The sequence below is a fragment of the Neolamprologus brichardi genome, chromosome 12, assembly GCF_056152115.1.
Source record: "Neolamprologus brichardi isolate AB-2024 chromosome 12, ASM5615211v1, whole genome shotgun sequence".
Taxonomy (NCBI): domain Eukaryota; kingdom Metazoa; phylum Chordata; class Actinopteri; order Cichliformes; family Cichlidae; genus Neolamprologus; species Neolamprologus brichardi.
In genome coordinates this window covers 26,115,203-26,139,372 of record NC_142115.1, presented here as the reverse complement: position 1 = coordinate 26,139,372, position 24,170 = coordinate 26,115,203, and the positions used below count along the sequence as shown (strand labels likewise).

The window sequence follows — 24,170 nt, the reverse complement described above, 5'->3', positions numbered from 1 at the left end:
CCTTTCTTCTGCTGTATAGGAAACATGTTCAGTAACTGTTTGGTTTATTTATTTATTTTTGCATCTGGCATTGAATGGATGTAGAAAAACAAAGTTCTTACTATGTCAGTATATCAGGAGGAAACTGAGGAAGAACACGATGTCCTGGTTCTGCTCTACCTGTCCTCTTAGTTTCTCTGGTCCTGCAGTCATGTAGCATGAATCCCTCATCAAAGACTTGCTGTATTTTTGGGTTCTTGTATTTTTTTGCCTTTGTGGAATGTCATCAACATGCCGACTTTGTAATAAAGGAAATCTTTAACTTTTATGAATTTATTTTTGTTGGTCTGAGGAAATTTTTTGGAACATGTTCTTTATTGAATTATTATAATTATTCGAGTTTATAACCTTATTACATGTTTTCACATGTGCATTTAGTAATGAGAGGAATTTGTTTGGATGAGAGGCTATGAGTAGTTAATTACACTTACTGCCCACTTTGAGTGTGGCTTGCTAGTACATAGTTGGACACCCTTTTGCCTTCAGAGTTGCCCTAATTCGTCATGTGATTCATAAGTTGCCAGAAAGATCCCTCAGAGATTTTGGTCCATTTTCAGATGACGATATCGTAGAGCTGGCGCTGCAGATCCATAACGGGAATCTCCCGTTCCACTACATACTGTGTTGAGCAACCATCAGAAGACAGGTTCAACAATTTATTAATAATAATACTTAGGCAGGCTGTAGTGTTTAAATGATGCTCAGTTGGTGATAGGCCAATAAATTATCCCCCACACTTTTCCAAACTGCATGATTGAGCCACATTCAAAGTTTCTTCCCCATTGTGATACTCAGTGTGAATGCAGACCATGTCTACATGCATAGAGTTGCTGCCATGTGATTGAAGGATTTGATATCTGTGTTAAAGCTGAACACGTGTACCCAATAAAGTGGTCAGTAAGTGTATAATCCCACTGCACTGCTTCTGTCAAGACACATTTCTCTATTTGCTTTCAAAAATATACATTCAGTGTACATTATAAGTTAAAAAAAAAAATCTTTATTTGAGATTGACGAAAGAGCAGACAGAAATCCTGAACAGTCCTCTTACGAAATTCATAATCTCTGAAGACAAACATGTTCACACTGAAGAAGAGAAAAACAACCGCAAACACTCGCACGAATTTACATTTAAGGCACTTTTCCCCCCTCAATCTGTTGGAAAGCAGCAATAAAACCAGAAATATGCTCACAAGATGGAAATCAAAAGCTTGAAAGAGTTCAGAGTAATGTTTAGTTTACATGAGGAATATTATTTTTAATTACAGTGAGCTGAAAGCAGGCTCTTAACGGTGGTGGAAATGTTATAAAAACACAAGCAGTATAGAGTTCAACAAGTGAGTTTACTGCTAGATGAGATGCTTACACATACTCCGCCACATTAAGCCCATTTATGCACATCGGTTGCATGCATAATTTAAGTGTTGAGAATATACGTGGGGAAATCTATTAGGGGGGGAAACGTTGGAGCTAAATACATGTTTAATAGTCTTCCTAATGTACATAAAGGTTTGTAGTTGTGATAATGTGTTTCCAATTCCTTCTGGTCATGTTTGTAGTTCAGCAATTTAAGTGGAGCTTGAAAAACTTAAGTAGAAACACACCAGATCAATGTTTAATCTGCATTGGCACTTTAATAGGTTAAACATAAGCTGTATGTTTGGAATGTGTTTCTAAGAGTTTTGGTCCCTTTTCCGCTACTGCATATACTCTGCCCTTCAGCCCACAGTGCACAATCGATCCTCCAAGACAAATCCCCCACGTGTGGAAATCCACTCGGGGTAGAAAAAGCAGGTCAACTGTAAAACACACTAATTCAAAGCTCTGAGACTCACACTGAAGTGAGGCTGAGGGCAGAGGAGTGAGGTGTTTGAACAAAATAACTGAACTAAAATGAAGTTACAGTTACACAGCAATTCCACTTTAGGTCCTGTAATAAAACTCTGCAAGGATCACGACCCCCAAACCCAATGGAAGACAGAGGCAATGGTTTAATGGGGCCAGCTCAGTCCGAGTCCTCATCGTCCAAATACTCTTCAGCATTGCTGTGTGTGCGGGTGGTTTCTGCAACACAGGAAACGGATAGTTAATGACAAACATACTCCAGTATTTTTACATAATATGTGTAACTGCATCATCTCTGTACACTTCATGTCTTTCCTCAACTGACGAATGGGGGAAAAAAATTTTTGGCTTCATTTTTGTTAAATAAATGGTGGCATGATGTAATATGTTATGTGCTGCTTTCACTCGTTATTATTATTGTCATTACAAGAGGGTGTACTTTTTTTTACTTGACTGTAGTTCAGTTTTCCTGTGATCAGCTCAGTAACTACAACAAGGGACTCTTGTGGTACGTGCTGAACTTACACTGACTGAGCAGAGAGAGTTTCTGGGACTGTGTGAATGTGAGATTGTGTGAGTGTGTGTGGGTTATGCTGTGTGGCTGCTCCGTAACGGCAGCTTTACTTACGGCCTCCCTGCCTCCTTTTGATAAGCGACGCACACTGGGCATTCGTGGCCATGTCCACAGCCAACTTGTTCTCGTTATTCCTGATGTCTATTCTCGCATCTGAAACAAACATAAGTAACATAAATTTTCACCTGACATCCAGACTGGTCTGCAGCTAGAATTTTTCTTTTAACTTGAAAGTCTATCTTGCCACCCACCTTTGCTTGGATTAAAAAGACGTTATTTGTTAAACAAACTGAAGAATTCTGAGTATGAGTAAACCAGATCCTCGGTGTAGATTTAACAGGAAATGCAGGCTTTTTCTTCAATAATACCACATTACCTCCCTTCAAGTGGTAAGATCTACTTTTTTTTTTTTTTTTTTTTAAATCAGCCCAACAGGATGTGTAATTTTAGTTATGTTTCTATAATGTCAGTACTTTGACGGCAGTTTCCTTGTCTTGAACTACCCATGTATATTTTAATGTCAGGCAGCATTTTTTTTTCTTTACGTGTAATTTGTACATAGAATATACAACAGCCAATGAAAACTGATAAAGATGAAACCTGTTTTCATGAAAAACTTTGTTTTAATGTGTGCATCACAGTCACTTATTGTCTACTCAAACTGAAGCCGCACGCTCCCATCTCAGAGTTTCATAAAATATTTCAGGAGATTTCTTTCCCTCCATCCCTGCAGAGTTTCTAGCAAAACAGCAAAGATGACCCTGCTGACCAATGTATTCTTTTAAACATAAAAAAGCGGCATGGACGTATACTCACTCTTGTTAAGCAGCATTTCCACTATGTCAGAATAACCCTTCCAGGAGGCAGCGTGCAGTGGGGTATCTCCGAGTTTATTCTGAAACACAAAACATGATTGTTACTGGCAAACACCCTGACAAGCATCAAGCATCTACTTTCACCCAAACCACACAAGGTTTATGAAATCATAACAGACATCATCACACTGAACTTTTTGTTGATCAATTTTTTGTCCACAACAGTTTCTTCTCTGTTTTTCTAGCATGATAAACTGGGCATTGAATAACATCAGTTTCTTTACACACATTAAACTGTTGACACTCCTTCCAAACCTTCTGAATTCTGATTTCTGAATGTGACTTTAAACCTGCCTCACCTGCTGGTTGAGCTCCACATTGGGCTGGGTGAGCAAAAGCTCCACCACATCTGGTACAGAAATACAAGAGAAGAGATTTCATGTTAAATGTTACCTAACAGTAATGGAGAAACAATGGAGGGCAAAGAACAAGTTCCTATTTTCTTGTATTTAACTTTTCACTGGAAACAGAGCTCCCTGTGTATGTGTGTATGTGTCTGTCAACATTTAAGATTTCTGAAATGTAATAAGTAGCTGATCCATAATCTCTGACATCAAAAAACTACTTTACTCTTACCTTTATGTCCTCCATGGCATCCCCAGTAGAGGGCAGTGTTTCCAGCCTTATCCAGCCCGTTTATTCCAACTTTATTGTCCAAACATTCTCTCAGCCAGCTCAGATTGCCTGTTTAAATAACCAGTATGTACACAACGAACACACAGAGTCAAATGGAGAACTTTACTAATAATGTAAACAGTGGTACAGGTTTTCAGCAGGAACAGAAACACTGTCATAACAGTTACACAGACAGACAAAAGAGAACTGTCTTAGGATTAAAAAAAAAACCCTCCTGTATCTAAATGCAGCCACACCTCAATCAAGAATTAAGAGCAACAAATAAAGACTAGTAGAAATATTGACATCTACCTCGTTTGGCTGCCTCATGCATCGGATTGTCGATAGACTCTGCCTGCTCAGCCACTGAAAAACAAAACAAGGGCATCAGTGCATCATGGAAAATTAACTTAAGGGACAGAACTATCGTTTTTGTACGAGCTACACCGCATAGTACTGTACTCATTAATATATCTGCTATTTAACTGTGAAATTAAGATGTGTACTCACCATAGTTACTTGGAATTAATCCTGTTCTTCCTCTACATGTCCCTTTCCACCAGTTAGTGTCACTCTGAGTAATAAAGAAGTATTTGTTAAGAAAGAAATGACCAAAATAAATTAAAAACTAAATGAAGCAATAAGTTAATCTGCTTCAATACAACACTGAAGTGGGGGGAGGTGTAAAAATGGAAAAATAATAACACAAAAGGAAGGCAAAAAATGCAAAGAAAGCAAGATTATGATTCCACAGAAAGAGGAAGAAAAACTTAAGTTAAATTAAAACTCTATGGGAAACAAAACTGTGGAATAAAAGATGGCTGTTACATGATGTAGCTTCTAGGGTTTCCACTTACTGTGTCAGAGATGTACAAGATGTCTCCTTCTTCGAAATATAACTCATCTGGCTAGAAAACAAAAAGACACTGTTACAAGTTGATAACCGGTGTGTGAATGTGTGTGTGTGAATGGGTGAATGACTGAATGTAGTGTGAAGCCTTTGGGGCCCTTAGGGACTAAGTAAAGCTCTATACAAGTACAGGCCATTTATAACCATCAGTGACCCAGGATGTGGCATTCACACTTCTCTGACCTCAACACTAATATCAGATTTGTGTTGTATTTTAAGCAGCCGCCCCTCTTTTTTTCTGCAACCAAATCTAGACCAACACATGAAAAACATGAAAGCAACTGGTAACTCAGTTTGAAATTCAGTGGTTTAGACTTATTCCGCCAAAGTGTTTCCCATGTATAGCGCTTACTTGGAGGAAAGGTTTGGTATCTTGATGCATGTGCAATCATTCATTTAAGGAAATCCCAAAGAGCTGATTCTGTTCTGTTCGTGTGGACGTTGCTATTCCCACATGAACAGAATTACCTCTTATGGTAGGTTTAGTAGGTTATTTATTTTTTCTTAGTAAGTCTAAAAAAAAAAAATGACACCTTCTGATGCTAATTTACCAGTGAGTCATCCCTTCGCTCTTACTTTGAAAGTTCAGTCATTGCTAACAAGCTGGCCCCACCCTTCCCGAATTTAGCTTCACGTACTTGCTACCTTCCTGTCTAGGTTACTATTGTGGTGGTGCTCGATATCAGTTAACCACTTCCCCAGTGAGATCTTATCACAAAGATGGATACAATCCACCTACATCATCATGAACTACAGCTTGAAACAGCAGTCCTTCTGCTCAAAACACCTGCTCTGAGCTGCAGGAAGCATGCAGAGTGGTGGGATGGTACTTCCTACTGAAATGTGACTGGCCCTTCCTGATGCCCACCCACCAGAGCCACTGGTTTGAAGTACTGTTAAGATTGCTTTGGCCGACAGCCTAGACAGGACCAGTGGAGGAGTGTATTGATATATTAGTATAAATAAAATCTTCTAATATTTAAGTATAATTAAGATTTTATGATCAAATATTCAGATTTTGGGACTTTGTTTTGATTCCCCTGCGTCATCACCATCTTCTTCTAGCTGCCTCTTACGAACTAACTGGAAACTACTCTTAACGCTACACCACAGCCTTCCACACCATTCAAAGTCATTGCAGGCTGTGTTTACTCAAAGTGTAGTTACACTTTCTGGGAGGTGCACATCAGGTTATGGCATAGGGTTAAAAGGATTCTCTGGTTATGTCGTAGATTTCCAGCTGAAACACAGTTCAGGCATTACCCCATCCCTAGCATCCTAACCTTGTGAGAAACACTAAGATTAATTGATGATCAGAATAAAGTTATGAAAGTAAAAAGAAAAAGAATCAATCTCAACAAAGAAAAAACTCTTACTGTCCGTGGGTCGAAGGTGAACAAAGCTCTGAAAACCTTGACTTGGCCTAGTGAAGACAAAAACAGACTAGATGTTAGACACAATATGTGTGCGCACTCTGTGACAAACAAAAGTGAGGTGAAACCACTCCTGGTTAAGCCTTGCAGAACACCCAGCTAGTTTCAGTCCGGTGAGTATGCAGGTGAGAGCGTGCAGAAGGCAGCTTCTAATGTGGTAAACTACTCTCTTTTGTCAAGTGCACAAATCAAAGGTGAGACGTTATCTATTATGTAAACAAAAAGACACATTTCAGCACGTACAACAGGCACAAAAAACAGCATCAACAGTGTGAGTGGTTGTTGTGCCTAGCTGCACTCGGGGCCACTGGTAGCTCAAACTTGAGGTTGAGCTCTGCTGCTGAGATGCTACTATGCTGTGGCTTTAGTCGACTGCTAAACTACATCAAAAGCTTGAACAGCCACGGTCAAGCTTTCAAAACGTATTTAAATACTTGATATAAACATTTTAATTTTCAACTAGCTGCACGTTTCTGGGCATTAACGTAAGGTTACATATAGTCTGCTGTGTTGTTTACAACATAGACACAAAGTTTACTAAACAGACTACTGAGCTGGTTGCACTCAGCCCTCAAATAGCGACCCTGTTTTGGTTAACAAAACCAGGATAAATATGCTCTCCTGCAAAGTTTAAGAATTTCCTGTGATTTGCATCGACTGGTAGATAAGCGTAATTTGGACTTCCTTTTAAATTTTGACACACCTGTTTTTTGTTTTAAATTGGAGACAGACGTTAATAATATGCTTTAAATAATATACCCAGTGAAAAAATATGTGTCCGCCCCCACAATTGGTGCATATCTGATATCTTCAATCATGCCTTTATTTGGTTATTTTATCAATCCTTTCAGCTTGAACTTGAAAGATTATCACAGTGTCAACTGTCTAACAGAGGAAATTATATGTTAAAGGTGTTCAACACAACTAAACAAAAGGTGACTGATTCACCGTCTTACATTTAAGGCCAGTTAGAGTCCATCGTTCCTGATCTCTTTACTTCACAGGCCTAACCGCTGGACCCTGCAAATCCCCTCTGCCTGTGCTGTTACTCAGGATTTCTGTTTAGTGAACACACTGCATCGGTGTCTCAGATTGACGGAGGCTGAGCCGCCGCACAAGTCCAGCTCTGTTCAAACACAGTAAGAACGTCTGCTTTGCAGACCCATACTGAGGGCCTGTGCTGACTCAGTTAAATTCTTGCTACATTTTAAACCCTGGGCACACAATAAGATAAAAAGAAATCTAATGAATAAACAAAGAAGAAAATTTGTGCCTTAACATGAGCAAAGCAATGACAGTATATATTTCATCTATTACTGTGTGAGCTTTTTAATGAATTCCAGTTATGTGGGGTTTTTTTTGTACATTTTACTTTATTGCAGCAGCTCTTCTGAAAAAGCATGTCTGGTCATGGTGGTTATGTGATCCCTCAGTCATGTTCAGTGCTCAGTTTAACAATGTAATCTAAACTTCTAATCTGCTAAACCAGAGTTTGCACAGGGCTCCCTCTGTTAAACTGCACATACCTTAAAAACAGAATCATAACCTTCTTGTAAAAATGTGGCTAAGTGGGTGCAAAAAACAACCAACCAAAAAAACCAAAAGAAAACATGCTAGCTCTTGTTCAAGCTGAACGCATACCCCGGGGTGCTATTTGGTCACACATGGCTACAAACACTTGCCAATGTTTTTTTTTTCTCCAAAGCCAATTCATGCACAGACACTGAGCACATCCACCGAGCACATCCACCAAAGGGAAAGTTACAGAAAACCAATCCTGAATCTGGATAAAATAGATTTAGCAGGATGGATCAGTTACTCCTGCATGAGCCCCACCGGCCTGCCACCTGTCACTGACAGGCGATCTCACCTACAGCCAGGTGAGGCATCGTGACTGATTCGTCAAGGACTGTGAGGAGTGCAAAAGATTGTGTTTCATGCGGGTAAAGAGATGCGCCTGTGTTCGCTGTGTCAGCATGTTCGTAGACATAAACCACCTTTAACTTCACACATGAGGAAGGTTATTTTATGCTTCTCTCCCCATCTGTGAGATGGAGATTTTTTTTCTCCAAACACCTGCATTTACCTGCGTCCACATTTGATTCATAAGATGAGAATAGTGTACTAGGTGCAATTAGCCAACACTACTGCAGAAACCATTGACTAGAAGATGTAAAGAAATTGACTTTTTCCTTTAGAAAGCTTTGATTTGACATTGTGGACATTTAAATGTCTTTCTGTACATCCCAAAGTTTTACAAATCATATAAAAACATTAATAGTCACCCAATTTCAATATGGGTGGACCAGCGCAGTAGAGTGCAGCATGGGCACAAACGAAATGCTCAAAAATGATTACAACAATAAATCAAAAGGTGTTTTTTTTATCGCATTAAAGTACAATTTTCTGCCTCCCTCTCATCACGCTGCCTTAAAATTTCATCACAGGTGCACATATGCTGTACTTACAACCATGATGGATGAAATTTTACACTTTGTTTAATAAATAGAAATTACAAGTTTATTGAGGGAGAAGTCACAGTTTCACTTTTAGCCTCAAACACATGCACCAGGAGATCTGTGTAATTGCTTTGAACAAAGGATACCTATTAAGCTGAATATCGCCTCTCCTTCCTACACAGGCTGCTTGTGTACACCTGTTGCACTGACACAGTGCGTAGGTAAATGCTAACGCTATGACGTGCTCTAACGTTGGTAAGTAAGGTTTGGGAAGAGGTTACCAGAATAATCAGAGCAAGGAGGAAGTAGAGCTGATGTCACTGACCACGCAGACTTATCATCTATTCACCCAAAGCCACTGACTCGCGGTGCTCTCTTTGCATGAGTGATGGAAATAGGGAAGTGACAGAGGCCTGCTGGTAAGAGCTGGATGGCCCCGTCAGTGTACTGAATGGCGAGAAAGCGCTTTCAATAACTCCAACGCGGTCCTGGCAGGGCTAGCGATAAAGCGACACGGCTTCCAATTAAAGTTTAAGACCTGTCTTTCTATTAGCTAAACAAGGTTTCACAGACAAACAACAGAAATCAACCGAGCCCGTGGAGGAGTGTTGAGCGCCCGCCCATTAACCGTTTAACGCCAACAAGGTGCGTTGTCCTCGTATAAACACGTCACAAGTTTGGGTTAAGTTTAAACAACATGTCCTCGTAGTTTTGGTCTTACCTGGCTTGGCTGGTTTGGGAGGAGGCTTCGACATTTGTGAGGCTGGCGGATAAAGCGAAAAGAAGCGCGCTGTGCTGTTTCAGTCACAATCGTCGCAAGACTGTCGAGTTTTCTGCAGTTAGCACCCTCAATGAGGAAGTTCGGCTCAGTACGCGGAAAAGTTATTCAGCGCATGCGCCAACCTGTGGCTCGCTCAATCGATTGCCTTTTAGATGTAATGTAGCGCTTTTTTTCAAGTTTTCAACGTTTCACAACAAACAAATTATAGATTATATTATAGATTATAATGATAGACTATATATTAAGTATAAATATATTTACATTTTTTTTATTGTTATTTCATAACTGTACAAGTTTAGATTTAAGTTGTAACACTTTGAAACAATGTTTTTGCAAATAAATATTTGAGTACGAACATATCAGTATAAAATGTAATAAATGATTAAAGAAGAGAAAACAACATGAATAAAAAACAAACAATTTTTTTTCCCCTCAATGGGCAGGTCGTGAGTGACGTAGAGGCTCCAACGGCAAATCGTAAGCGTCCAGAATAGCACGTGGGAGGACTGTTGCGTTCGCAGGACTAGCTACCAGCGTGGTGTATACATTTGCACGTGACTCCTTAATTACGTTAGTATTACAAGTTCTATAAATCGGTAGCTTTGCGGCGAGCAGACGCAGACAATTGGAATGAAGACACTAATTGTAGGAATTGGTGGGTAAGTGATTAAACACACTAATAATTTTGAACCTTTTGCAAAACACCAATTTTACAGCCTACTTCTTTTTAGGTCATTTTGGGACATTTGAGGATATTTTCCATGCTCAAGTTTTATTTATTTATTTTAATTTTTAATGTGAAATCCTTTTTGGTAATTGCTCATATGAGTACAAAAGTACAGGCAGATAAGAAAGGCAACAAAATATATTAGTTTATTAAATGTTAAATTACTCACCAGTGGTGTTTAGCATGCATGTATCACAGTGCAGCAGAGGGCACACGTGTTAGTAAGCCACTGCATATGGCAGTGATGTCAAAACACTGATAAGAGTTGTTTACTCTTTAGACACGTGAGCCCCAATCTCCCTGGGTTTTTTACTTAAATATAACTTAAATACAACAGATAATTGCATTGGTTCTCCTAGTATTAATCTAATGTTATGTGTTTAATGATGATCAATGCAAACCTTGTCTGCAAATGCTTATTTTAAATATTCCAAAAAAAGGTTTGCAAACCATGCTTTGAATATCTGCTTCCACAGTAGAAGGTGCAGTTTTAAGATAACCCTTCCTCTGAAAATGGTACATAGGCTGATGGAAGGATGAAAGAAGGGGCACTGAACTTTGCACTGCCTATTTATTACCAACAGCATGCAGAAATTCTTTACTAATCTGCATTTTAAAGTTTTCTAGTTAAACCTCAGACCACACCCAAAACTGCGGATGGGTGTAGTTTGATATGGGGCAAATGCTGGCTGTACCCCTAACTACATCTATTTTTAGGCTGATATACAAATAGCTGAGAGTGTTATAAAAACATGTCAACTGGTACTATTTTAACAACTTTTTTCAAAATAAAAAAAAAAAGTTCCTTAAAGAATTTAAACCATTTATTTTGCATTTGACAACACATGTTGCAGATAAATGGCCTGCATTTGTAGTGCTTTACTAGTCCCTAAGGACTCCAAAGCGCTTTACACAACCAGTCATCCACCCATTCACACACACATTCACACAAAAAATAAACAGAACCAGCTAGGGCCTAACTGATGCTGATAGCACCATAATAATCAGTTATTCTTTTTTAATTTTACAATAAATAAAAATAATGAGCAACATTTGCAATGAGGATACCTTAACCCTTTAAAGTGTGTACCATGAAATAATTGCTAGATAATTAAAAATGTCATTTAAAAATGTATTGTGCAATTTTTCTGACGTCTGCTGTAGCAGACATGGCTGAACAACCATGCCACATTAAACGTAAATCATCTTTTTCCCCCAATCAAGGTTTAATTTCAGATCATCTTCATCATCTCTACATGCATAAATGCAATGAGTTGCTGCCATGTGCCTCTGTCAGTGCGCCCCAGGGCAGCTGTGGCTACAATGTAGCTTGCCACCACCAGTGTGTGAATGTGTGGGTGAATGGGTGAATGACTGAATGTAGTGTAAAGCGCTTTAGGGTCCTTAGGGACTAAGTAAAGCGCTATACAAATACAGGCCATTTACCATTTACCATATGATCGGCCGATTAGATATTCACAAGCAGTTAAGGAGGTGTACCTAATAAAGTGACCAGTGTGTGTATATACACACAAGGCTGATTAGACAAAGGTGAAACTAGAAAGAGGGCAGGAAAACTGTCATATGTGATGACAAGGTGCAGGTGGAATAAGAGATGGGAAAGGCAAATAAAACAGGAAGTGGAAAAGAAATTAAGAGACAAAACAAAGGGAGAGACAAAAAGGAGCATCAGAATAATTAAAAAACGTATTCAGTTATTTATTCATGAACATATGGATGGCAAGAAACCTCTTTGTCAGTTGCAGTAATTTCGGTAATAGAAGGAAACACTGGCTGAGCAGGACATTTTACAGATAAACATTTCTGTATTGACTGTGATTTCAGAGAGTTTAGTTAAATGAAAGAGGCAAACATTAAAAACAATATCAAGGCTATTTTTGTAGATTTACTGTTAAAAGTACATGTTCATTAGTTAATGTGTGTTCTTTTTCCTTTAGGATGACCAATGGGGGAAAAACTACACTTGCCACAAGTCTGCAAGAGCAAATACCCAACAGCTGCATCATTGCACAGGATTCATATTTTAAGGTAGACTGTGAGGCTGTGTTCAAGCCATACTGCTACTTTTCCAGCCTTGGTGCAAGCATCACATATGCTTCTTTCTTCAGGATGACTCTGAGGTGCCGATGGACAGCAATGGGTTCAAGCAATATGACAGTAAGGACAATTTGCTTTACACTGTATTACAACATATTAGATAAGACTTATCTAGGACGGATTATTGGAAAAACCTGTGGTGATAAAAGCTAGAAATAGGTTGTTTTTTCTCATAGACCTCTATACAATTAGACTTCTTTGTGCAGCAAGAAAAATCGCCCCCTACTGGACAGTAGAAAGGTTGCAGGTTTTAGGGCATTTGTCCTTCAGCTTCACATTTCAGACTTGGTGGCTACATTCATCTTTGATATCCAGACTTATGATCACTACAGAATTTGTAGTTCATCTGTCCATCTGAAAATATGACCTGTGGTATTTTTTTTATACGAGTTCCCAAGTTTTTGCAAACTGGAGAAGTTTTTAAAGTCTGAAAATGTTAATATGCACCACTATTAGGGTCAATAACTGTGAAAAATAGTGTAAGGACATTAAGAAATCATGTTTAAAAATTGCATTAAAATGTATGTAAAATATAGAAACGTGGTTGGTTGACTACAATAAGCATTTCTAAGCATTTTAAAAAAGAAATACAGGGTATTGTAATGTATTGTAATGTGGGGTATCACTGATTTTCTTCTCCATTCATTGCAATCAAATTAAAATTAAATGTTAAAAATGTGACACCTTAAAAATCACTTTTTGTCAATCAACAGTCTGAAAGATATAAAAATGTCACAATAGCAGAAAATAAAGGAGAAGTATCCAAACAATAGTTGGCTGACTGCAATATTTATTCAGTTATTTAATTTTTTTCATTTTAAATGTGAAAGAAAGTCATGCTCACTGGTCTATTTAAGTCCTCGAGGCTATGCACATGCAGATGATGATGAGGGACGTTGACTCCTGGCGAAGAGATCCCGAGTCGTTCCTCAGACAGCAAGGCCTGGAGACCCAGCTTATAGAACCATCAGTCTATAATCAGGTGTTCGTGCTCATAGTGGAAGGCTTCCTCATTTTCAACTACAGGTACACAAATGAGGATTAAATAAAAGGACATCATGTGTGTTTCAGTTATAAATTTAGCAAATTAAATCTTAAGATTTACAGGACTTTATGTTTTGGAAAGTAACTAAATACTTTGTTTATAATACTGGAATTTGCCGTTCATGTCAGTTTTTATGAAATTCTATTTTTTTTTTTAAATCACTTGGGGCAATTATTGAGCCTTACGTTAAATGTTAGGCAAAGATATAGCATTCATTAATGTATTATTGTTTCTAGAAAAAAACTGACAGATATAAATAGAAATAATAATTTATACTGAAGAATTTGTGAATTGTGTTTATCTGATGGCGATTTCTACTGGTTTATTATGTTTTACCCTTCCAGGCCTCTGGATGAACTGTTTGACAAAAAATATTTCATGGAAATACCTTATGATGCCTGCAAGAGGAGACGAAGGTATTTATTTGATTATCGAGTATTTGTATGAAGTTCTTGACATTATTTGTGCACTTTTATTCTGTTGTATTGCTTAATGCAAAAAAAGAAAGTAACTGTGTTACTTTCTGTCTTCAACAGTTTAAGAGTGTACACACCTCCTGATCCTCCCGGCTACTTCGACGGATACGTGTGGCCAATGTACCTGAAAAACCGAGAAGAGATCGAGAGCGACACATCAGAATTTGGTAAAAATGCATGTGTGATGATTAGAGCAAAATATTATTAAACAAAACAAACAAACTGCACTATCACTGAATAATAAAATAAATGACACTGATGTGTTTTTTTTTTAATGTGGCATTTTTTTCCCCAGTATTTCTGGATGGTTTGAAGCCAAAAGAAGAGCTGCTGGCAGCTGTGTATAAAGATATTTGTCAGGAAATACAAAGACTCAGAGGTAAGTCTGTCTGCTTGATATTGTTTTGCTATTTTGTTTGAAATATATTATCTACTTTAAAACTAGATTACTACGTTTTATTTGTGATTATACTGTATACAATAAGAAAACCATCTGATCACAAAAATCAGTGTCAGGTATGCATGATTGTTCCTTATTCTGAAAAACAAGTTTTCCAGACTTTTTTAGTTAAATAATTTTAGTTTTAAATCATTTCTAAAATTAAGAATCATATGAAGTGCTTTCTGTATAAGCCAGCAAAAGCACGAGGACCTAACTGTGCCAATTTATAATTTGAATAATAAATAAATATTTATTATTTAAGTTTAAGTTTGTACCATTTTGTCTATTTTCTTTTCAGAGAAAAACTGAATTGACCAGAGTATTATTTATTTGCCATTTGAAGATGAAGATCACTGCTCCCATGGATGTTAGGACCACTCTTAATTAGACTAATGTGTGACTGAAAGGACCAAATTAAGCTGTGCGAATATCCTGGAATAAACGAGCTGTAGCATCTGAAGTTATCTGCCTGGAGACTGAAGCAAATGTCTTTACCATAAATGTACAGTATTTTGAAAAGACAAACACTGTGGGACATATAAATGTGATGTTTGAGGACTTGCAGTTTACTAATCCAATAATCGTATCGGTATGTGTAAGCTTAAGTTTGGTTTTAACTCCATTTTCTTACTCGATCTCTGCATCCTGTGAGGAAATTTTTAAAGTTTGTTTTTTCTAATATGTTCTGTAAAATAAATTGTTAAGTGTACATCCATTAAAGCAGCTTAACAGAAACACTAAATGTTATCTGATGTCTGTGTATCATTTATCATAATTCGTTATTATCTGACGACTGAACTGAATATACTGGAGACAGATTAACCTTCCTCTTGTGTAGGGGTCAGCACCGACTTGTTTTTAGGTTTTAAATACATAAAAGGGCCTTTTAAATTTGTATTTAAATTTAGATTTTGCTCTGCTAAAGGCAGAGGACACAAAACAGAAATATGGACGAGCCGGTTTCTGAAGAGGACAATGATATGAGGTCTTATGAGGCGGTCATGGGGCCTGAAGCTGCTCTTCCTGTAACACACAAATTCAAAAGCGGTACCATCTCTTGGAGTCCAGTACCTTGTGGCTTATATGGCAGGGCAACTGCTACAAATGTCATCAAAATGACCCCTGGGATTGCAAGGTTTTCTGTGACAAGAATAAGTGACACCAAAACATGTTTTGATCTGGTTATGCCATTGTCACTAAAGAGAGTTGTCATTGGTGTGACAAATCTGGAAAAAAATGTCTATGGTGACATTTGGAATGACACTGATGAGGAATACCTGGACAATCTGTTGATGGGATACATTAACAGGGAGAAATATTTTCCAGGTAACAACGTCCCTTCAGACCTTTTGAATGATATGAAGAGTCTTCAGATCTGACAACAGATACTAGAGCAAAATCTGACAAGCTTGCTTCCATCAGGGGTGACTTGTTGACATGACTAACAGGCAACACAATATCATGTTTCACAATTTCTTTATCGTCTTTGAGGAAAGTATTGCCTTACATATATACCTTACATTTAGTAACAGGAAGATAACTTGATAAGCTTTTTTTTTTTTAGAAACAAAAATCTCTTGATGTTCAGTTTACCTTTGAGGGGGGGGGGGGGGGGTCAGTTTTTATTTACATCTTATAGCATCCTGATTTTGTCATGGTTTACTTCTATTTATTTATTTTTTATTATTTGTTAACCTCTGTTCTTAGCCTCAGGTGGAATAGCTGGGCCAGCACTTTCCCTCTTATGTTGTCGTTCCCCCAGCTGTTTTCTATGGCGTAATCAAGAGCTTGACTGTTGGCTGCCACAGTTCTCAGATATTCCTGACATGGTGACCGTCAGGCCTCCTTGGTTTTGAGTAATTTCCTGCACTTACCTTGTATAACCTGTATTTTCTGCTCCTCCTCTAGCTGCCAGGAAACCTTTGAACAACAATACAAACACTCCTGTGGACTGTGAGCACCTCCAGGCAGTTTTTCTTATTTACTACCTGCAACTGCAAGCCATCTTTTTATGTTGGACTGCAATCAATTACAAATGCAGAATAAATAAAATAAATAAACTTACCTGGTACTCCACTAATAGTCATTCTCCTGTCTGACAGAGCTCCCAGTAGCATGGCTGTTAACTCAGTTAAGCAACTAGTCACTCACAAGAACCTGCTTTTCCGTTTTCTAATGAAGACGTGCAAACATCTGCTTGATTCTGCTCACGGAGTCCAGTTTATACCAAACTATGCCTTTTTTTGGAGTTGTTGTTGTACTTTTGCCCATTTGGCAGAAAGCCCTGGATGCAAACAATCCTCCATGAGTGGAAAGGCTGGAGTGCTCAAATGGTGCACAGTTGTTTCGGTGACTCAAATCCTTCCTGTTGATTCAGGTTAGTCCATTTAAAATATGAAAGTAAAGCATTAAGTGACATTTTACATAAACGTTATGTATGGTATTTAAATACATGTTAAGCTTCGGTGGTTACAATAACATCTTATTGTTGCATAACATGTGTTTGCCTAAACCGAATGTTGAATTTTTCCATTTACACAAGCAGCCTTCATGTCAGCGTTTCCTTATGCCCGCAAGAATTTGGGCGGGCTGTATTAGAAACCCTTGGAGCACCAATTGCTTTTTTTTTTTTACCCTCTTCCTAAACCATAAGCCATCTGTCTGCATAATTTAAGGTAGGAATGTGTGTTCATCAGTGGTTGAAGTTAAAAAACAAACAAACATGTGTTACACAATCTGTGAATCAACTGTATTAGTTACAAAATCAGTTGTTTTTGCCACTTTTAACATAAAGCATTAGAAAAGTTGCAACAGTCATGCATGGGGATTGTTATTTTGGTCTCTTATGAGGAACTTGTATTTAAACAGCACTATTGGAAAAATTTGACTGCAACACCTTTAAACTTTTTAAACTTTAACTTTGGAACAGAAACTTGTCTGACAGCAGTTTTTATCCATGCATGAAACTGCAGCTGGCTGCTATAGTGGTCACATGACCTCTACTATAAACCTCAGCACAAACCAATGAGGCTACGTAATTTCCAATAAACTCAATGATCAAAAATGTTGCCAAAAACTCCGCGCTGTCAGCAAAACCTTTATGTTTACCTCAGCAGTCATGTTGCTTGACCGGCATGTGCGGTACAGGAGTTGTCACATGTAAATCTGGGCATTCCTCACTTCCCTGAACTGACTATATCCTGTTCTAACACGACTTATATAAGTCGGCTGCTTTCATTATCCACAGCTCTGACAGTTTTGTAAAAGAAGACTTCTCTGCTGAACTAAGCTGGTGACCAAAAAACATGTTTAACACAGGAGTTTCGACCTATCTGTGCTTGTTTTTTGCCTGCTGCTTCTGCTGCAGCAGAGCTATGCCGACTAAACTCAGCAACGAGGCTGTGAATGACAGATCTGTGATAGGTGAGTAAAATACACCATCAGGACTTTATATTTGGTATTTCACTCACAGAGATACATGTCTTTAGAAAGCAGAGCGAATCACTTCTGTAGCTGTGTCACTGTTGACTGTTCAATCAGAGCTGCTGTGATTTTTGTTCCACAGGTGTTTTAACTCAGGTTGTTACAGATGAAATTATGAAACCATTTGGGAGGACTTACATACCTTCCTCTTACGTGAAATACATCGAGTCTGGGGGCAGCAGAGTGATGCCTATAAGGTGGGTTGAGTCATTTAAGAGTAAAGATGAGCTTTTAAAGAAGTCTGTTCTGTTGGCTCCAATGAAAAGGAAAGAACTCTGTGTATTTAGAGCTCATTATGCCTATTAAACCTCACTCAAAACAACAGTCTCTTTAAATCTGCATATTTAAAAACAGAGAGAGGGTTTCTTTGAGCAAACTCATTTTGAGTCATTGGAGCTTGGTGACTTTGCATCAGCGTTCAACATTAGGTGAATGTTAACTCGCCTAATGTTTCCATTGTTGCTGACATTTTGTGGAAGAAGAAGTTGACCCCCTGTGTGAGCTCACCATTGTGTAGTCTGAACAATGGAAAATAGTACAACACTCATTGTTTTTTGTTTCCCTGCACAGATTAACTCTGACTGCATCTGAATATGAGAACATTTTCAGGAAGATAAACGGGTGAGCTACTGTATATTGATTTAAATTTGTTGGTAACTGAAATTTGTGTCTAAATAGATTACACTAAGTTTTATTTGCCATGTTGGTTCAGGTTGATTTTCATTGGGGGAGCTGCAGATTTGGAGACTTCAGACTTTGCCCGGGTGGCGAAGATTTTTTACAGGCTCGCTCTGGCGGTTAGTACAGAACATCATTCTCTGTTTATTGTTTTCTGCTTCAAAAGCCTGTCTCGTTTGTGCAGAAATGAACTCCTCTTAGGGGAAGATCTTGTACCTGTCCTGAAGGTTTCCAATGCTTAATAGCAAAGAAAAATAAGGGCTTCTTATTGAACAATATTTGAACACTTACACTTGGCATTTTGAAATTCTGCTCTACAAAATTAATGTTAACTTCAATCAATTAATAGTTTGAGGTTAATCTTTGCACCGAGAACATTGTTTAAGATCAAGACTAGTTTGTTGTTAATGTGACGTACACTTGCCCTACATCTGCAGGACATTTAAGCTACTGTTGATTACAAAAGGAAAAAAAAGAAAAAAATTAGCAACATTTTGTACGTTAGCGTAAATTTTTGTTTTGGTTTCCTGCTCTTGGTGCAGAAAAATTACATTTCCAACTTCTTGTGACTTTCAGGCTAATGACGCCGGGGACTACTTCCCTATTTGGGGCACATGCATGGGATTGCAGCTACTCACTGTGCTGGTGGCTGGTGAAAATCTCCTGACAAAAACCCCAGCTGAGAACTTAGCATTGCCCCTCAACTTAACCACAGGTTCGTGCTTGGTTGCTGTCTTTATGTGAATCTGTGTTATTTTTATTTTTTTTACTCTTTGAATTAACAGGAGGAATGTGTTTTTGTATGTATGCATGCAAGCAAGCTAGCGGGAACTTTTTTTTTTTCTTCAGTGGTTAGAAATTTTTTGCAGAAGAGTGCCTGAACAAAACGCTTAGAGGCAAGTTACAAAATCTGAGGGATTTTTGGCCCCAACTTTAAATGCTCTTTCTGCATATATGTGATGTGCTCTTTGGATGAGATTGTTGTTGTAATTCTTTGACCCTAACTTTACTCTTACCCTAAGAAGCTCCTCTTGAGCCTCTGTTCTTGCCCGGATGGTGTGGAACCTTCTGCCTGATTACAGAAGCTGGAACAGTTTATTGCTGGCGTGCAACGGGTCCTTCAGTATCTGAGCTGCTCTAGAGCAGCATCTCCTGGTATAGATGTCCTGAAGGGAGGAGAGAGCAGTCCTGCAGCAGCGTTCTGCTGTACGCTCTCTGAAGAGCTTTTTTGTCCTTGACACAGCTGTTCCCATACCAGGATGTGATGTTCTGTGTGAGGATGCTCTCCACAGCACCTGCATAGAAAGTCCTGAGGATCCCTAGAGAGACCCTGAACTTCCTCAGTTGTCGTAGGTGGTGCAGGCGCTGCCTAGCCTTTTAGGACTGGACCTGAATGTGGGCAGATCATGTCAGATCTGAGGAGATGTGGATACTGAGGTACTTGAAGGACTATACCGTCTCCACTGGAGCCCCGTTGATGATAATGGGCTTGTGGTCTCTGTGCTTACTCCTTCTGAAGTCCACCACCAGCTCCTTGGTCTTGCAGACATTCAGCTGCACTTGGTTGTCCCGGCACCACGATGCCAGATTCTTCACTTCATCCATGTAGGCCGCCTCATTGTTATTGGAGATGGCACCCAACACCACTGTGTCGTCAGCAAACTTCATAATTGTATTGGAGCCAAGAGTGGCCACACAGTCTGAAGTGTAGAGGGAGTAGAGCAGTGGCGAGAGTACACAGCCCTGTGGCGCTCCTGTGTTGATGGTGATGCTGTCGGAGACGCACCTACCCACCCTCACAACCTGAGTTCTGCCAGTGAGGAAGTCCAACACCCATGCACACAGACAGCTGTTGTGTCCTAGATCCCTCAGCTTTGTGAACAGTCTGCTGGGCGCTATCTATTCAGATGTTTTTTTCTTCTTTTGTGTTAAATGTGTTCAATTTTATAAGTGGACTTAATCAAATGTGTTGCGTGCAGAGGCGCATTCCAGCCGGATGTTCAATACTTTCCCAGATGAGCTCATCAATGCTTTGACCCAGGAACCTCTGACTGGCAATTTTCACAACTATGGAATTACAATACAGGTACAGCATAAGCCTCCTTCTGACCAGTGTCGCCAAACAGAAAGTTTTACTTCCTCTGTTAGGTTTTGAATAGTTATTGTTTGGAGAAATAAAACCCCAGCCAATGATCACAGTTAGGAGCCTTTGTTTCAGCAGGGGTTTAACAGATCTACTATACAGATGTCTTTTAATCTGCATTCAGAATGAATTTGTCTGCCATGAAAAGAGTTGTCGTCATTTGAGCAGACATTAAACAAAGCATTAGTAGAAATGAAGCCCAAATGCGAATTCTTCTAATAAATCCAAACAGTTCTGAGTATTGCATACAGGAAGGAGAGTTAAAATAATAACAAATAGAGACACTTAAATGATAACTGCTAAAATGACGAATGTTCTCACAGGACTTCCAGGAAAATGAGATGCTACAGAGTTTCTTCACCATCTTGTCAACAAACATCGCTAAGAACGGAGCTCACTTTGTGTCAACTTTCGAAGGTTACAAGGTTTATTTTTTTTTATTTGGGAAGCTGAAGGATTTCCATGAAACAGCACTGTACCAAGAGATATATTGTTTTGTTATGACAGGTAAAAGATATCCTTTCTACGGAGTTCAGTGGCACCCGGAGGTGAATCGTTTTCAGTGGTACAGAAAGCTGAACTTCCCTCACTCCCGTCACGCTGTGCAGTTATCGTCGCTGCTAGCTGAATTTTTTGTCAATGAAGGTAACATGACAAGCATGCATTATCAAAAAACATACACTGCTCAACAAAATTAAAGGAACACTTTTTAATCAGAGTATAGTATCAACCCAATTAAACTGGGATATTAATCTAGTCGAATAAGAAGCAGGGGGAGTTGTTAATCAGTTTTCAGTTGCATTGGTGTTACATGAAATCAACAGATGCATTCAGCTAGTTTTGCATTCAGCTAGGGTCAATGTCACTTCTGGTAGCATAAGGTGATACATGGACCCTACATAGGTTGCACAGGTAGTCCAACACCTCCAGGATAACACAGCAGCGTGTACAATGACCAAAAGGAGTTGGACAGAGCTATAGAAGGTCCTAACCCATCACCAGGACTGGTATCTGCTCCTTTTTGAAACGAACAGGATGAGCGCTGCTGTTGTCCTACAAAATCACTTCCAGTAGGCCACTAGTATGAATGTCTCTGACCAAACAATCAGAAACTCACTGTAGCAAGAAGGCTTGCCGTGCTCTAGTGAGCCCTGTGCCTAATGCTGAAAATAATCATTTATGAAATTATTGGATGCCATAGTAATTTTACTGGCATAACCAAAAACACAGAGGAAAAAAAAATGAGTGGTAATAAAAAAAACTTCTTTGTAGTGAAGTGAAACTGAGTGCTGAAGACAATGAAGACTGTGTGTGTGTGTGTGTGTGTGTGTGTGTGTGTGTGTGTGTGTTGTTTTTTTTAATCTTTTATTTTTATTTATTTTTTTGCTTCCTTTGTGGTGACCGCTATTTCCTGGTGAAACCAACTTAACTAATCAGCATCAGTGATGCAAACCTTATATAAAACAGCGTGCTAGAACTGTGGGTATATTTATTGCCCTGTTTTGATCAGTTTCACTTGCAGACGTGGGGAAAAAAAAACAACTTCACAGGACTCCATGCAGTGCTGTGTAAACTCGTAGCTTGCAGAACCACTTTTAGTGGCAATAGATTAAGTAATCCTTTTGTGTGACTTTATCGGTCTGTCATGTCACTGTGGGGGAATTTGGGCCCTCTGTTCTTTACAGCAGTGCTTCAGTTCATTAAAGATTGCAGACAATTGTTTATGCACGGCTCCTTTAGTTTCCCGTGACAGGATTTCACTAAGGTTGAGGTCTGGAATTTGAGCCGTTGCAACACCTTGATTCTTTCGTTTTCTTTTTTTTTAGCCATTCTGTTGCAGGTTTGCTGCTGTGCTTGGGATCGTTGTCCCAACAATTTTGAATAAAGCATGTGAAGATTACACTATGAATTTAGACGCTTTCGATTAAATTGGCTAAGTAGAAAGGCTACAAAGGCCCCACTGCGCTGTAACAGGAACGGGAAGTGATACTACTTACCGCAGAGCGAGCTAACACCCAGTGAGATGCAGTGATGGAGCATCACTACTATTTGGAGTTCATGGTTAACTTGGTGACTGCAAGGCATGCAGGTCCTGTGACTGGAAAAAGAGCACAAATAATTACCCTCCACCATTGTGCTTGGCAGGTGGTGTGAGGGGTTAGTGCTCATTTGCATTTGCTTGGTTTTCTCCAAACATGGCACTTAGCATAATGCCCAAACATCTCTACTTTGGTCTTGGCTTTCCAAAGAACTTTGTTCCAGAAATCTTGCAGTTTGTTCAGATGCATCTTTGCAAACCTAAACTGTGCTGCCGTGTTCTTTTTAGGAAACATGTCGCTTTGTCTTGGCAGCCCTTCCAAACAAGCTATATTTGTATCCATCAGTAAACTCTCATGCATTGTAGCATTTAACGTGGTTACTAAGGCCCAAGTATGAGATGTCTTGTTTTGGCTCTTGTTTGTTTTGTTTCTTTAAATTTCTGAGTATTGCACTTGAAGTGAATTTGCTGGGATGTCCTCTTCTGGGAAAACTATGGCACACACCTAAACGCTCCAGACTTGCAAACTGTCAAAATTTCTGCTTGTATAGAAGGGGTCTATAAAATCGTTACTTGCTGTCGATTATTTTAGCAAGTGAGATTGATTAATTGCTATTAAAGAAGTAAACGTATACTTAGTTTTTCACAGGATTTTCACATGACCGCAGGTCTAAAACTAAATGTTCAAAATTCCATCAGTCCATGATAAACGGCTAAAATGTACACAGGATTTGTACATGAACCACATAAGAGCAGAACAGACCAGCACCAAAAAATATTACCATTAAAGCTTATATATATGCCGATCTATCAAATTCCTCCATTAAGCTATTTTATTCTAACGTAACCTAACCACATGTATGTCTGCTCTGCTTTGTTTAGCAAGGAGAAGTTTACATCACTTTGACAGTCCTGCAGAAGAGGAATCCTCACTGATTTACAACTACTCACCTGTCTATGTTGCAAACATCACATCATATGAGCAGGTCTACTTCTTCTGAGCTACTCCTGCAGCTGAATGATCTCTGCACATGTAAATGTTTATATGCTCTAGTGTCTGTAGGACGCTCGCGAAGTCTGCTGGTTTTAATCCCAGATAATCAAAAGCGCTGTTTAAACCTTTGTGCTGATTCAGTGTATATTTGTATTTCACTAAGGAAGTATTTTTGCTGGCAATTATGGCATTACCGATGCAGAACTATTACTTTAATGGGAAAAATAACACATTAATGTGCTCGTTTATCATAGTGAAGTGTGACTGTGTTTGAAGTAGAACATCAGGATAGATTTTAGGAGAACTAGGTCCACGTCTTTTGTACTTGGTTGTCATTTAAACAATTTTTTAATGTGTGTGGCGTTTTTTTTTTAAATTTATTTTAAGGCCAAGTGAAAAATATCTTCCAGTTCTACTTAATAATTAAGCGTAATTTCTTATGACAAACATGGGAATCATAAATTTGTTACCTCCTTTGCTCTTCAGCATAGGAGG

The 24,170-nt window shown here is 38.8% G+C and overlaps 3 protein-coding genes across 6 annotated transcripts; 2 read left to right on the top strand and 1 right to left on the bottom strand.

Moving 5' to 3' along the window:
• Window positions 1-1,258: 1,258 nt before the first annotated feature.
• ostf1 (osteoclast stimulating factor 1) lies at window positions 1,259-9,743 on the bottom strand. The gene is made up of 10 exons (XM_006789866.3): window positions 9,472-9,743; window positions 6,235-6,281; window positions 4,806-4,856; window positions 4,459-4,522; window positions 4,261-4,314; window positions 3,910-4,017; window positions 3,633-3,682; window positions 3,275-3,353; window positions 2,513-2,611; window positions 1,259-2,103 (listed from the first exon to the last, which is right to left on the bottom strand). The coding sequence occupies exons 1-10, from the start codon at window positions 9,503-9,505 to the stop codon at window positions 2,045-2,047; spliced, it is 645 nt and encodes a 214-aa protein (XP_006789929.1). The 5' UTR covers window positions 9,506-9,743; the 3' UTR covers window positions 1,259-2,044.
• Window positions 9,744-10,053: 310 nt separating this feature from the next.
• nmrk1 (nicotinamide riboside kinase 1) lies at window positions 10,054-15,081 on the top strand. 2 transcript variants are annotated; one of them, XM_006789864.3, is made up of 8 exons: window positions 10,054-10,190; window positions 12,217-12,307; window positions 12,388-12,436; window positions 13,234-13,402; window positions 13,766-13,837; window positions 13,958-14,064; window positions 14,193-14,276; window positions 14,638-15,081. In XM_006789864.3, exons 1-8 carry the CDS (start codon window positions 10,162-10,164, stop codon window positions 14,646-14,648), a joined length of 612 nt encoding a protein of 203 aa, XP_006789927.1. In that variant the 5' UTR covers window positions 10,054-10,161; the 3' UTR covers window positions 14,649-15,081. The 2 variants fall into 2 exon arrangements, with proteins under 2 accessions (XP_006789927.1, XP_006789928.1); XM_006789865.3 differs by having other exon boundaries at window positions 10,082-10,186.
• A 1,903-nt stretch (window positions 15,082-16,984) lies between these two features.
• Window positions 16,985-24,045, top strand: gghl (gamma-glutamyl hydrolase like). Of its 3 annotated transcripts, none has more exons than XM_035907308.2 (10): window positions 16,985-17,014; window positions 17,564-17,762; window positions 17,905-18,019; window positions 18,393-18,443; window positions 18,535-18,619; window positions 19,077-19,215; window positions 20,480-20,586; window positions 20,967-21,060; window positions 21,151-21,288; window positions 23,564-24,045. In XM_035907308.2, exons 2-10 carry the CDS (start codon window positions 17,645-17,647, stop codon window positions 23,680-23,682), a joined length of 966 nt encoding a protein of 321 aa, XP_035763201.2. In that variant the 5' UTR covers window positions 16,985-17,014; window positions 17,564-17,644; the 3' UTR covers window positions 23,683-24,045. The 3 variants fall into 3 exon arrangements, with proteins under 3 accessions (XP_035763201.2, XP_006789926.2, XP_087705353.1); XM_006789863.3 differs by having other exon boundaries at window positions 16,986-17,014; window positions 17,587-17,762; XM_087849227.1 differs by lacking the exon at window positions 16,985-17,014 and having other exon boundaries at window positions 17,106-17,762.
• The last annotated feature ends 125 nt before the right edge of the window (window positions 24,046-24,170 follow it).